Below are 15,695 nucleotides of genomic sequence, written 5' to 3'. Positions count from 1 at the left end.
TCTGAAAGCTGACCGACCCATCATCATTCTTCCGGCTGACAAGGGTTCCACGACCGGGGTACTTGATCGTCGGGAGTATGTGGCTGAGGGACTGCGTCAGCTTTCAGACAACTCTACATACAAAGTTTGCCAAAGTAATCCCATTCCTGATGTCCAGGAGGAGCTTCAAGGAATCCTCAGAACCTTAGGCCCCCTACAAAACCTTTCACCTGACTCCATCAAACTCCTGACCCCACCGACACCTCGCACTCCTACCTTCTACCTACTTCCTAAAATTCACAAACCCAAACATCCCGGCCGCCCCATTGTAGCTGGTTACCAAGCCCCCACAGAATGTATCTCTGCCTATGTAGATCAACACCTTCAACCCATTACATGCAGTCTCCAGTCCTTCATCAAAGACACCAACCACTTTCTCAAACGCCTCCAATCCTTATCCAGTCTGTTACCCCCGCAAACCATCCTTGTAACCATTGACGCCACTTCCCTATACACAAATATCCCGCACGTCTAGAGCCTCGCTGCAATGGAGCACTTCCTTTCACGCCGATCATCTGCCACCCTACCTAAAACCTCTTTCCTCATCACCTTAGCCAGCTTCATCCTGACCCACAACTTCTTCACTTTTGAAGGCCAGACATACCAACAATTAAAGAGAACAGCCATGGGTACCAGGATGGCCCCCTCGTATGCCAACCTATTTATGGGTTGCTTAGAGGAAGCCTTCTTGGTTACCCAAGCCTGCCAACCCAAAGTTTGGTACAGATTTATTGATGATATCTTCATGATCTGAACTCACAGTGAACAACTACTCCAGAATTTCCTCTCCAACCTCAACTCCTTTGGTTCCATCAGATTCACCTGGTCCTACTCCAAATTCCATGCCAGTTTCCTTGACGTTGACCTCCATCAGTCCAATGGTCAGCTTCACACATCCGTCCACATCAAACCCACCAACAAGCAACAGTACCTCCATTATGACAGCTGCCACCCATTCCTTATCAAACGGTCCCTTCCCTACAGCCTAGGCCTTCGTGGCAAACGAATCTGCTCCAGTCCTGAATCCCTGAACCATTACACCAACAACTTGAAAACAGCTTTCGCATCCCGCAACTACCCTCCCGACCTGGTACAGACGCAAATAACCACAGCCACTTCCTCATCCCCTCAAACCCAGAACCTCTCACAGAAGAACCCCAAAAGTGCCTCACTTGTGACAGGATACTTCCCGAGACTGGATCAGACTCTGAATGTAGCTCTCCAGCAGGGATACGACTTCCTAAAATCCTGCTTCGAAATGAGATCCATCCTTCATGAAATCCTCCCCACTCCACCAAGAGTGTCTTTCCGCCATCCACCTAACCTTCGTAACCTCTTGGTTCATCCCTATGAAATCCTCAAACCACCTTCCCTACCCTCTGGCTCCTACCCTTGTAACCGCCCCGATGTAAAACCTGTCCTATGAACCCTCCCACCACCACCTACTCCAGTCCTGTAACCCGGAAGGTGTACACAATCAAAGGCAGAGCCACGTGTGAAAGCACCCACGTGATTTACCAACTGTCCTGCCTACACTGTGACGCTTTCTATGTGGGAATGACCAGCAACAAACTGTCCATTCGCATCAATGGACACAGGCAGACAGTGTTTGTTGGTAATGAGGATCACCCTGTGGCTAAACATGCCTTGGTGCACGTCCAGCACATCTTGGCACAGTGTTACAACGTCCGGGTTATCTGGATACTTCCCACCAACACCAACCTATCCGAACTCCGGAGATGGGAACTTGCCCTTCAATATAGCCTCTCTTCTCGTTATCCACCAGGCCTCAATCTCCGCTAATTTCAAGTTGCCGCCACTCATACCTCACCTGTCATTCAACATCATCTTTGTCTCTGCACTTCCGCCTCGACTGACATCTCTGCCCAAACTCTTTGCCTTTAAATATGTCTGCTTGTGTCTGTATGTGTATGGATGGATATGTGTGTGTGTGCGCACGAGTATATACCCCCTAAGGTAAGTCTTTCCGCTCCCGGTATTGGAATGACTCCTTACCCTCTCCCTTAAAACCCACATCCTTTCATCTTTCCTTTTCCTTCCCTCTTTCCTGACGAAGCAGCTGCCGGTTGCGAAAGCTCAAAATTCTGTGTGTGTGTTTTATTCATTGTGCCTATCTACCGGCGCTTTCCCGCTTGGTAAGTCTTGTAATATATATGTTAAAAACAATATATTTTTCCAATGTGGAAGTTTAAACTAAGATTCCAAGACTTACCAAGCGGGAAAGCACCAGTAGATAAGCACAATAAATAAAACACACACACAGGATTTCGAGCTTTCGCAACCTGTGGCTGCTTCGTCAGGAAAGAGGGAAGATGAAAGGATGTGGGTTTTAAGGGAGCGGGTAAGGAGTCATTCCAATCCCGGGAGCGGAAAGACTTACCTTAGGGGGGAAAAAAGGATAGGTATATACTCGCGCCCACACACACACACACACACACACACACACACACACACACACACACATCCATCCATACATACACAGACAAGCAGACATATAATAGAGGGAAACATTCCACGTGGGAAAAATATATCTAAAAACAAAGATGATGTGACTTACCAAACAAAAGCACTGGCAGGTCGATAGACACACAAACAAACAAACATACACACAAAATTCAAGCTTTCGCAACAAACCGTTGCCTCATCAGGAAAGGATGTGGGTTTTAAGGGAGAGGGTAAGGAGTCATTCCAATCCCGGGAGCAGAAAGACTTACCTTGGGGGGAAAAAAGGACAGATATACACTCGCCCACACACAAATATCCATCCGCACATGAGTGGCTAGAATATCATAATATGTAAGTGTATGTGTGTATGTACGTATATGTATGTATGTATGTATGTAGTATGTATGTATGTATGTATGTACGTACAACCTCTGCTCCCAAACCACTGGGTCGATTTCAAATGAACTTGGTACACACATCATTTACTGTATGGAAAGAAGTGCCGTGGGGTTAAGAACCACCTACATCCCATAGGTGTCATTTACAGACAAATTTCACCCACAGAAAATGACACATACAAATAAGTGTCGAACTATGTCTGGGGACTGAAAATAATGTTTTGCATAAGAGTGGTTAAAAAAATTAAATTGGGACACCAGAAAAAGCTCAAGAGAGCCTCCAATCTGAGCAAGAAGGGAAACACCAGTCAAACTGGATTTCTCGCAGGACCAGCATGTTTGCAGGTAATAATGGAATGCACTGCATGTGCTATACAGAGGACAGCCACAGCTGTGCAGAGACTAGAGGGGGCAGGAGACTGATACTGTGAAGGGAGGAAAAGAGTTGGAGGGAAAGAGAGAGAATGGAGAAGATGGACAGAGAGGAGAGGAGGATATGGAAAAGGACAGAGGGGATTGATAGAGAGGTGGCAGAGGAGGTAAATAGAGAGAGTCGGAGAATGGAAAAGGACAGAGGGGATTGATAGAGAGGTGGCAGAGGAGGTAAATAGAGAGAGTCGGAGACAGAGATGGCCAACATAAGATTGGAGGGAATGAATACCTGGACAATGCTGGCTTTCTCAATCAATGTATAAATGTGGCAGAATGTCGACAGGATCCGGCTGCATACCCAAAAATTATTAGAAGAATGTATAAATAATTTAGAGATACTTCTAGTCCTCTTGAAGTCATTAGTTGTGAAGTTGTTAAATAATAAAAGTTCATGTGAGGTTGACACTACAGAGACTGTTGTTCTGTGATATAAGGTGGTGTCTTTGAAATACATAGTGCATACAGAATTCAAGGGTGTCTCCTACAAATATGACAGTATTGGCATCTGCCAGTTGCTATCATAGATAATGTCTTTAACATCAGTCAAATATGAACTTTTTATCATAGAATATGGGAGTGCAAACTTCCTTGGCGCACTCTCTCTCTCTCCCTCTCTCTCTCACACACACACACACACACACACACACACACACACACACACACACCACTTCTCTGGCTCTAAAAAGTCATCAACCATAAGACAGTTATCTGGTTTGACAATGGTAAAGGACTCAAAACTATGGAGTCTGCTGCCACACAAAAAGGTACTCTCACAGGAATGTCAACAAAATCAAAGACTGATTGTCTGAGAGATTTCAGAAGAATGTAACATTTCAGTTAGATCATGTCATGAAATCCTGCCATAGCATCTTGGAATGCATTGTGTTGTCACAAAGTTTGTCCCATGACTCATGAGCTAAGACCAGAAAGACATTCACCTCACAGTCTATGATGAGCTTTCCGCACAAATGAAAATGAGACGTTCCGTAAGATAATCATAACTGGTAATGAGATGTGGGCCACTGGTTGACACAAAGGTTATGACTACTGCACAAAAAACGAAATCACTGTGCTGCCTCATCCTCCGTACTATCCAGAGCTGGTCCCTGTGGACTTTATTTTATTTCCAAAGTTGCAAGCCGCATTGAAAGGATGAAGATTTGCAACAATAGACGAGATAAAAGAAAATTCGCAGACAGCAGTTTGTGCAATCCGGCAAGAGGTGTGCCAGGACTGCTTCCAATATTGGAAACAATGTTGGGAGCAGCATACCAACTGTGGAGAGAGTGACTCAAAGACGACCATGCACGATCAGTAGGAGGTCAGCAAAGAAAAAATTTTTGAACTAAGTTTCGGAATTTTTTGAACAGGCCTCATATGCTTCGCACATAGATCTTTTCACAGATGCACAAATCTCTAGACTAACCTTTGCTTGTTGTCATTCGCACATTCCTGAAAGGCCAAAGTGTGTGGTATTAAAACGCATTTATAAAAGTTCAGATAAGCAAGTGACACTAACTACAGATCTGTGTTCTAAAATTCTTTTTAGGTGTTAGATTACTACTGAACCATCTTTCTGAGAAGAATCTTTTACCAATAACTTACTTTGGCTTCCATAAAGGCTTCTCTACAGAGGAAGTAATACACACACTCACAAAATGAATTCCAGTAGAAATAAACAAAAACATGTTACCCTTTTGGCATTGTCTGTGATCATGCTAAGGCCTTTGGTCATGTAGAGTGTAAATTCCACTAGGGAAACTACAATTGTGTGGCCTTGAAGGCCTTCCCCTTGCATGGCTGTAGTGTTAACAACAGAAAACAGGACACATTAATAAATAATAATTTTTTCACATGGCTTAACTGCCTGGTGCAAGTGTTTGACTCCAGATACCATTCTGGTGACTTGTGTATCACTAGCACACCTCAGTTACCCAACTGGGGGAAGGGGCCCTACAGTTAAAAGTGGAATCTGAACCACGTGTCATTTACGGCAAATCTTAACATCACTGTGAAGAGAATTCTAATTTAAATGGCACACTGAAAAATTTGTGGTTTGACAGGGCTTCAATCCCACAACCTTCATCTCGAGGCCACCAGATCCGACACATTAAGAAATTAGATGATAGCAATAAAACTAAACTCAGAGTGCAAAAACATATGGTGTGCCAAAAAGTTCAGTGCTCAGCTGAGCCCCATTGTTACTTTACACAAATGGTTTACACAGGACACTAGAGAACTTTAAAAAAATTGTAATGCAAGCTGGTGAAAAGTATATTGATGGAGGCTCAAACATATTCATAGCAATATAGCTTGAGTGTAATAACCTATAACTGACAAACTCCATGTGTGAAGTTCCTGGGTATTCACCAGATGGAATAAACTGAGGTGACACCCGAGCACAGAGTAACTGAACAAAGACTCAGTTCTGCCTGCTTTTCTCTCAATGCACTGGCCTGCAGGTAGAATTACTAGCACATGTTGCATATTTACACTCCATGCTACCCTAACTACGCAGTATTCTGGGTCAATACGGCTAAGGCGACAAAAAGTATTTATTCTACAGAAGCAAGCAAAAAGAAAAATGTCAAGTTGATAACTGAACATCTTTCAGAAGCATCTAACTCCTTTATCATTTTGTGTTTAGCAACTAGAGTCAATTTACAAATTACTTTGCAATCCACAACCACAATACCATAAGGGAAGAAAAGTCATATGGACTATGCCTAACTCTTCAGGATTCAGAACTGAGTTTTATACCCTGGTGGAAAAATCTATAGTTGACGACAGGTAGAAAATTGAAATTCCCATTCATTCAAAAACAAAGCGAAAGAATACTTTATTAGTCAGTCCTAAATTTTATCACAACAGCCTCAGGGATGTAAATTCCACATAACTCTAATACTTGTGCTAAAGAAATCTTCGCTTTAATAGTATATAGACAGCAGATAGTTTATGTAAAGTAACATAAATGACGGTGACTGCTGCAGTTTTAAGAGAACTACATTGTTGTTATATCCTCAATAAACTAATGATATGTGAAGACATAAAAAATATTTTACAAGGGCAGCTGCTCCCAAATTTTAAATAAAATAATGAAAAATATGGTGTCAAAGGAAACGCAGTTTTGAAACAGAACCTTTAAGCACTGCTTAACTAAACAATGGCAGATGTAAAGGACAAAGGGTTCTAACAACAAGGGGGGAGGGGGGGGGGGGGAGACTGCATACAGTTTTGGGTACGTACTAAACATATTTCTGGGGCTGAAAACAATGCCGCCCACCATTTTTTTCCAATGAAACTGATGGTTCTACAAGGACAGAAGAAATGAATATGACAGTGCCTTTGCTATATAAAAATCTGTAGTGGATTTGCATAAATTTTGGAAAGATTCAGTTCAATGTTAGAGTTCATTATGAACATTCACTACCAGTATACCATTGTACGATCTTGCATTTTATTTGGCTATGCCAGTATATATTGAGTAACAAATGGAGAAAAGAAGGAAGTGGTAACACACAACAGTGCAGATCCAAAGGTCTCTAGTTCGATCCCTGTTCAATCCCAGGATTTTTATCTGTCACTTACCTGTTCTTTCGCGTCTGGCAATGTTTGTTGGTGTGAAAACTGGAAACTACACCGTAGTTCAAAGTTTATGTTACATTGTAGCTCCCTCTGTAACTGGCTGGGTAAGTCAATCAAGAGACCAGGGTGAGGCAAAGGAATACAATCTATTACAGGACTGTGCATAGTAAAGTACTGTTATGTTCAAAGCAATCTTCTGATTCGTGAGATCTATACCCTGTCAGGAATCAGGAATAAACTGACTGTAAGGGGGGGGGATGGGGGGGGGGATGGGGGGCATGACTAAACCACTCCTGTTCCTTCTTGAGTCAACATATAACAGTGCTGGTATTATTACCTCTTGTCATAATATTCATAGCTTTTTAGGAAGTAAAGCTGTCATGTCATCCTTTAGAATCCGTGGCAGATGGTTTCTAGGTCTGAGTGTAGACATGTGTCTTGCGTAGCTGTACAATCTTCAAAGTTGTGGCAAATCATTAGTGCTGCTCCACAGACACACTGTGTAGATTCTTCTTGGCATAGGCTAAACTACATTTGTGAGCAGTTTTTGTATAGGTTATAGTTGCTGAGAGGATCATGAATGGGCAAATGAACCAACAAACCAATCTTTAAAACTTATGGTGGAGAAGAGGCTGTCCAGTATTTGTTTCCACTGAACCCTGCGGTTCTTTGGTTACAAACTTTGACAACAAAAGGATGAGTTAGAAAAGATGTCATCCACGGCAAAGTCGAAGGGAGAAGATTGCAGGGAAGGCCACTGAGACGATGGATGTACCAAATAAAGAAAATGACACACCAAACATGGGGACAGAATCTATCAAGTGGACAGGTTAACATTACATCAGATACCTACACTATGACCTGGTGCGAAAGTGTCAAAGCCAATTTTTTGTTGTGTTTTAACCCCTTAACATAAAACCCTGTATTATCTCATTTTTATTAATGTGACAAACTTATTTCTGAGTATACTTGGGCAACTTAAGAACAGACCTTTGAAGCAATAAAACCCCACTTGGATCCATTTCAGTACAGATAATTATGTGTTTCGCCACTAGAGGTTTTGGTTGAGATGGTTGCCACTGGATATCATCTTAACTGTGCGCAGCTGCGGATACTCGAGAACAGAATGTGCCATTTTTGGCTCTCTCCTGTATTGTTTAGGCAAAAGAAGGATGGCTATATTGATCCTGAGTTTTGACATGGAATCTAGTGGCTCAGTAAGTGAAGAAGAATATTATGTTACTTCATTAGAGACTGAAAGTGAGGCTGTTCATCTGCTGAGCGACAAGTGTTCGCCAGTGGTAATAGAGATAAATACATCCATCGTGCTCCAGCCAGCTCCTCATAGATGGAAACTGTAGTGCAATACATGCTTAGATGTCATAACTACACAGAAACTAAAAAATGACTAAGTTTCAGGACATTTTAGCGCAAGTCCTGTGCAGCAATATAGCCTACTCGGGATTTTATTATTGGTGATCTTCTAAATTTTGTAAATCATTATTTTCAGCTTTAAAAGCTGTCTTTATATGTCTACATGTAATGCCATTCATCACAGGATGTTTTTTATCAATAAAATATACTATTTTTGGTACATAATTAAAAAACCAATAACAAGGATTAGTCCTCTTGGTAGCAAAGAAATATCTGTTTGTTACTTTTTTTTAATATTTTGTGTCTGGCCAAATCATTCTTTGGAGCTCTCAAGATAAATAAGACAGTCTATATTGTAACTGCAGAGGTACACTTCAAAATTTTGGTAAAACTTGTGAAGCACACTCCCCTTGCATTTTTCATAGTTTATGTACGATGTATGTGCATAATATGCTTTGTAATACTCATCAGGGACTTGTTCACTACCTAATACATATTTTCTAAATTTACTTTGTCGTTTTAGTTTTTATGAAGAAAGCTGCACTTAAATATGAGGTGACATTAACATTAGGCTTATGTTACCACAATCTTTATTCGGCATTCACACTGGCTGCCTTTCACAGCTCACAACAAAACTATCACCTTCCAACCCAATCTAGACCTCCGGCTACACTACAGATTAGCATCACCATAATCAAGGTTTAAGAGAGGGAGGGTGTAATATCACTCTTTGATCAAAATGTTTTCATCATTGTAGAAGAGAATGGATAGTAGTAGCATTTCCAAATTACCGGCAATAAGGGAATTCCAATTTGGCTCTGTCCCAGACATATACTACAGATGTTACACATGCTGCAAGAAGGACTATAGCCAACAGAATCTACATAGAAAGCTTTAGATTGTACGCCACGATTATTGCTATGGTAGCTTTTCCGAACACACAATGTTTTCGATTTTTATGTACAGGTTATTGCATGTAAGTATAATGATGCCTAGGCTGTCAGGAGTCCATACAGGCAGCTGGAGAGCTTTGACATAAATACAGCCACGTAAAAGAGCAGTACTGTTGTGCCTGTCGTACGTAATAATGTTACAAATCTCCTGAGAGCCAATCCCAGCAGCACAGCCCCTCGAGCATTTCTTATGCAGATGACTTGGCATTTTATAATGATGAATGGACTTACAATTGACATTAGTTTAACTGAATTTTTGAGAGATGAAAGGTGATGTGACTACACACAGGCCTATTAAGAAAACTGACCTGTACATTGACACCCGGATGATTAGTACCAGCAATCAACCATGTTTCCAACTAACCACACCAACATACAAACACTTAATAAACACTTCCTAAGCTCGCATAATTATATAGGAAATATATCTGATGATATGGTGCTTCAACATAGGTTATTAAATCTGGAGACAAAGCAGTATAGTTTTGAAAATTATTTAGAGAAAGTTTGTAAAATAATCCGGTTCTGCAATATGGAGGCAAAGTTGTAACTCTGGAATGAATTCTCATTCTGTAGTGAAGTGTGTGGTGATTTGAACCCTCCTGGCAGATTGAAACTGCGTGAGACTCAAACCTGGAATATTTGCCTTTGGCGGGCAAATTCTGTACTGACTGAACTGTGACATGCCCTCACACCTCAATTTCTGCCAATACCTCATCTCCTACCTTCCAACATTACAGAAGTTACTAACACACCTGAAAGAATGGATAATGTGGAGACATGGCTTAGCCATAGCCTTGAAGATCGTTTACAGAATGAATTTCTCTCTGCGATGGAGTGCATGATGATCTGAAACATATCTGCCAAATTAGATTAAAATTTGTGTGCCCGACTGTGACTCGGACCTGGGACTCTTGCCTTTCATGGGTAAGTACTCAACTGACTGAGCTATCCAAGCAAGACTCACGGCCTGTTCTCAAAGCTTCACTACCACGTGTTCTACTACAGAAGGAAAGAGTAAGACAAGACAAAAAAATATTGACCTGTCAGCCTTATCTTCTTTTGTATAAAATTTATATTAAAATCATTAACATGGCAACTATAGTGGATTTTCATCCATCAAAACAATACTCTGGCTTTTAGAAGTGGAAATAGCACAGTCGATCATTTGAAAGTTGAGTTGTGATAAACTTATAGAATGGAGCTACGAGTAAGTATTACCACATTGTCTGGGATTAATATATTTTGAGAAAGTTATTAATTCTGTTTCAATAACACCTGATTTAATGGCTCAGAAGAAACAGGGCATTAACTCAGTCTAGATTAGGAGGATTGTATCAAAGAATATACAAGATACATCAATTCTAAAGCTTCTATTAGAATAAGTATTCAAGCCATTTATCTGGAAAAAGCAAGAATGAATATGGACCAATGAAATATGTCTGAACTACTGTCATTTTACTGATGATATAGCAGGTACCATCAAAGAGGTAACAGAAGAAATAATAGAAAAAGTTTGAAAGTATACCCAGAAAACAATTACAATATGATAAAAATAATCTACACCCGCTTGAAGACAACATTTGGATGGACAGGCAAAGAAATAGACTAAATTAATGAGTAAAAATCATTTGGGTTTTTCCTAAACTGAACAAGGCTTTCAGTCCTTAACTTTTCAATGTGTCTGAAATAATAAATCAAAATAATGTCTAGTAAAAGTTTTAAATTGTGGAAGAGACACCTTCTAACATCAAATCTATTCACAAAATGAAGGTTTCTCAGTGAGCAATGAAAAGATCCAGTTTCGCATTTATTTGGAGGAAAGAAAGACAGAAGAAGAAGAAGTGGATCACGGAACTGAATGAAGTGGAAGATGGAATAATAACTGGAAGGTAAATGTGGTGATATGGGCAGGATATGCCTATCTAGTCATGTGATTGGATGGCTGATGGAGAAACACAATCCTCTTCTGGATTTCCAGAGGTAAGAAAGACCTAGATGACTAGTTGGAAATACGGAAGCGTCTGATCCCACCCGTTCGCTTTGACCCATGACGTCACAAATATGGCGGAAACGACCATAAATGACAATTCCAATATGGCGGTTATAAGATTGTTGCATACGTATCGTAAAGACAAAAATACATCAAAAAACAAACACACACACACATTTCACAAAAAGGCTAATGACTAACGGGACAAGTGTGGGAAATTGGTTTTTTTTTGGGTGGGGACAAACTAAATATAAACAAATTTAGCCACCCACTCCCATACAAAATCACGCAAAACTACGAAAAAATTGACATCACACAACTCACCAAATACCACAAAACACAATATTATCTGGAATCGGACACTTCCCTTGACCTATATAGATCTACAGCAGCTCCCAATACCATAAATTACGATCGACCACTACCCTTACCTATGTAACTCAAAAACATCTCCCAATACCAATACCAACCTTCACAGCCATAAATTTCAATGAAACACTTCCCTATACCCCAATTCACAACACATATGCAAAAACCAAAACAAAAATGAGAACTTACCACAAGAAAGTTCCAGCCGCACAAACTAGATTGGACACACACACACACACACACACACACACACACACACACACACACACACACACACACACACACACACACACACACCAACGAAAAAATACTAAACCAAAAGAAAAACCCAACCCACTCCCAACCCGCACCTCAACCCCCCCCCACCAACCCCAAAATAAAACACCCACAAACAAAAACCAAATGCAACATAAAAAATCTCAATCAGACTCTAGAACTCAACAAAAACTTCAACAAAATAGATCCTCCACAACTAAAACAAAAAACAAACACACTCCCACCCCCCCCCCCCCCCCCACCTTAACAAATACTATACAACAAAATAAACCACCCACCCCACCCTGAGCCACAGCCACCCACCTACCCAGACCACCCTAACTAACCACTTTCAGACTATACATTTTACCCACAGCCCTTAAGAAAGCCCAAACAATACAATAGCCCTCTGAGACACTCTTCCGCCAACAGTACTCATCTAAATGAGACTGAAGCTTGGAAGAGCACCTCTTCCCCCTCCCAATAACTGACTTAACTGCCCCCCACATCCCCTCTATTGTATTAGTACTAGCCCCTGTCTAATAATTCTTAAACTCTAAACTATGGTTCACTACTAAATGATTAAATCCCCTCTCACCCAACCCCCTATAAGATGAAAAAGCATCAGAAACTATTGTGGACCCCAGCTCTATATATTCCTCAATTAACCCCACTAATTCAGCCTTGGACCTCCCTTCCACAACCCTAAAAAGACATTCGGGACCCCCACCCCCCCCGGAACAACAGCCCCCCCCCCCCCCACACACAAAGACCAGCCACAGACTTCCCCTCCCATATTTGCTTTTCCCAAACTGTGACTCGTCCACCTCCACAACAACCCCATGATCACCCCCCCCCCCCCCAACTTAACCCTGTACTTAATAAATTCCGAATACACTTCACGACAAAAGGAATACCAATCTAAAACGCTCCTCTCATACACACCAGTCTCATGCGCGCAAAAACTCTGTGGGGACCTATAAAAAAAAATAATATGTAACAAGCACAATCTCGCGCATGCACAACCTAGACTTCTCGAACCAGGTACCGCGCCATATGGAACGCCATATGTCGTCTTTGCAACAGCGCCACATATAACCATCCCTGGTCTGAGAGGCCGGAACTTTAACCAATTTCATTGGTTCACGGCACACACCGCACTTCACCACCTCGGCAATTAGGCCAAAAAGCCTTAGGAACTTAATCAGCTCTAAAGCTGTGTCCCCCATCATAGCCCTCAACAGAGAACTATTGATCTTTTCTTTCATATACATTCCTGAACAAAAAACCACAACCGATTAAACTTAATAACAAAACCACCCGACGTACAGCAATCATCACTATGTTAACCTTCACACAAAACCACAAAACCGTTAACTCACTGATACAAATTCCGCTTCAAAAATGCGCACGCAGCCCTCACCACTGAGCAACACCAAACAAATGAAAACCCTGAACATACCACCAGAGGGCACAACAAACCACAACACGACGACATCTACAAACACGCCACACTCATAAACCAAACTCATAATGACGTCACACACAACAACACCCTTACGTCACGGGTCAAAGCCGACGCATGAGTTCGGACGCTTCTGTCGACCCGACTACTTAATGTAAGGTATGTAGATGACATTAGACCACACGCAGGAGGGACTTGTTTCCACATCTGTCCTGCAAAATTCATGTATGGTGAAGTGTTCAAGCTTGACATGTAAAAAGAATATTTAAAATTCAGAAAAAAGCAGGGAGATGTATAGAAAAAATACCATCCAGACACACTAGTTTACAACCTTTTGTATGCCATACTCATTATTATGGCAGTGTACTCCCTTAATATGAATCAAAATATTATGGCCGAGTAAATGATAAATATCTCCTAACTAAAGACATACACAACCATGCAACAAAAGAAAACAAAAATTATTAGCCTACACAATACAGCCAAATCTCAAATTCAAAGTGAATTCTCCAAGAAGCAGGCAGAAGGCTTTTTAACAAGTATCAAAATGAACTAAGTAAAAAGAATCTCCCTTAATCATTTAAAAGTGACCTCACAGATAAATGAATATACATTATGAGTAACTATCAAAATAAAAATTGGATGTTATCCTGTAAGAGAAAATATGTAACAACTTCATGTGTGTCTGTAAGGTGTAATTCTATTTTCTCTACCATACATATATCATACATATATTGCACATACATTGTATATAAGTCTTTATGTCGCGTAACATGGCAAATGGAGTTAGAAGACAGATGCTTATCTGCTTCTGTCTGCCCGTAAAACCGTACAAAACAATCTATACTTCTGGATGGAAAATATCAGTCTATGGGGAAAGAATTAATGAATAAATAATTAAACAAATAATAAATTATAGAGCATAGTTAAGTATTACACATACATCTATATTTCGAGCTAGTCATTTCTACTGTATTATGAAAACTACTATATTATTGCAAGATGATCCTGAGATGAAATGAATAAAATACATAGATACACACATTGACAAATCGTAACATATGGCGAAGTTTAAAGGTAGCGTTTATGAAGCAATGGACGTGCAATGATTTACAATGAGAGAATACTAATGGTTTCTATCCAATGATAAAAAGGTGACCCGGTTTATAGTGACAGAAAACTGAAGATTTCTAATCAATACGTTAAAAAATGGTTAGAGATTTTAATATAGAATTTGTGGCGTGGAATGTACAAATAACACAAATAAATGAACGTTTTGGATCTTTAGCATGAATGATAGCAGCTGTGAATGCATATACCTACATTTAATTATCTACACAATCTGTGCAATAAAAACTTACACGAGCAGCCGAACTGATGAGTTCCATTCAGTCTTCTGAAGCAAGCTGCCGCTCCATCAATAGATTCGTACATTTTATCTTTTGTTCTTTCAGGAGAAACTGTGAGAGAAACAGTTGTTAAATAAGTCTATGACAGCTTACAACGCAATTCTGAAGGTCTGGATTGGGTAAAACAAATCAAAATTGCTGAGATCGATTCCTAAATACAACACAAAACTAGAAACTTTAAAGTAAGGCGCTTAGCCAGAATATTTAGAAATACGATTCTACCTTCCGAAATAGATAACAAAACACCACTTAAACAAATCCAAAAGAACACATGATTCCCCATGATTACAAAATTATTAACCAATGACATTTGACATTTTACACTGTACGGGTCTAACAAACCAAAGATTCTACATTTTTGTATCTTTGGATATGCGTTCGCGCACGTCAACATAATACAGGCGGCCGTGGCTCAAGTTGCAAGAGCTGATGTCTGCAGGGGTAATTCTTAACGCTATTTATAATTCCAGAAGCATTAATACTGAAACTGGATTCCCAAAAAAATGATAGAGACTCAAATTTACCAACAAAATTCTAAATTCAGGGCGTATAAATAAAAAGTGTTGTGGCTCTGAAACAAAAGACATTTTTTGGGATAAACCATGACCGATTGTATTAACAAAGGTTGTTTTGACTAACGCTGGGGAGATAAGTGTCGTAGTTAAATACAGGTAATCATCCACACTGCCCGCCATATTGAAGTTGGGCAAATCGTGTCTTTTAGGCCTGTAGGTCTGCATGATGTCTGTTTGTACAGCGTGTGACCTAGGGAACTATCGGATCAGCACAATACTCTATAACTTCATTAGAAGACACTGACATAAACAGAATAATGCCTTTCATCACTCATGCTATGGATGTTGCAACCTCTCTTGCGGTTTTGTTCCTGCAAATTGTAACAGAAAGTTTAGTGCTCCAGTATTTCGTTTGGTTCCTTGTCCTTACTACGTGTGTACT

At 40.4% G+C, this 15,695-nt stretch overlaps 1 protein-coding gene across 5 annotated transcripts in view; it reads right to left on the bottom strand.

The window, feature by feature from the left end:
- LOC126285420 (nicastrin) overlaps positions 1–15,094 on the bottom strand; it is a 133,913-nt gene extending 118,819 nt beyond the window's left edge. For 3 of the 5 annotated variants that reach the window (XM_049984786.1, XM_049984784.1, XM_049984785.1), the window contains exons 1-2: positions 14,961–15,079; positions 14,691–14,789 (exon numbers count right to left, since the gene is read on the bottom strand). In XM_049984786.1, coding sequence (XP_049840743.1) covers positions 14,691–14,789; positions 14,961–15,048 — 187 coding nt within the window. In that variant the 5' untranslated portion in view covers positions 15,049–15,079. Of the gene's footprint in view, positions 1–14,690; positions 14,790–14,960 lie in introns of all 5 variants that reach the window. The other 2 variants (XM_049984787.1, XM_049984788.1) reach the window with 1 other exon arrangement.
- Between the last annotated feature and the right edge of the window lie 601 nt (positions 15,095–15,695).

The sequence above is a fragment of the Schistocerca gregaria genome, chromosome 8 (genome assembly GCF_023897955.1).
Source record: "Schistocerca gregaria isolate iqSchGreg1 chromosome 8, iqSchGreg1.2, whole genome shotgun sequence".
Classification (NCBI taxonomy): Eukaryota; Metazoa; Arthropoda; class Insecta; order Orthoptera; family Acrididae; genus Schistocerca; species Schistocerca gregaria.
This window is presented reverse-complemented; position numbering and strand designations above follow the sequence as displayed.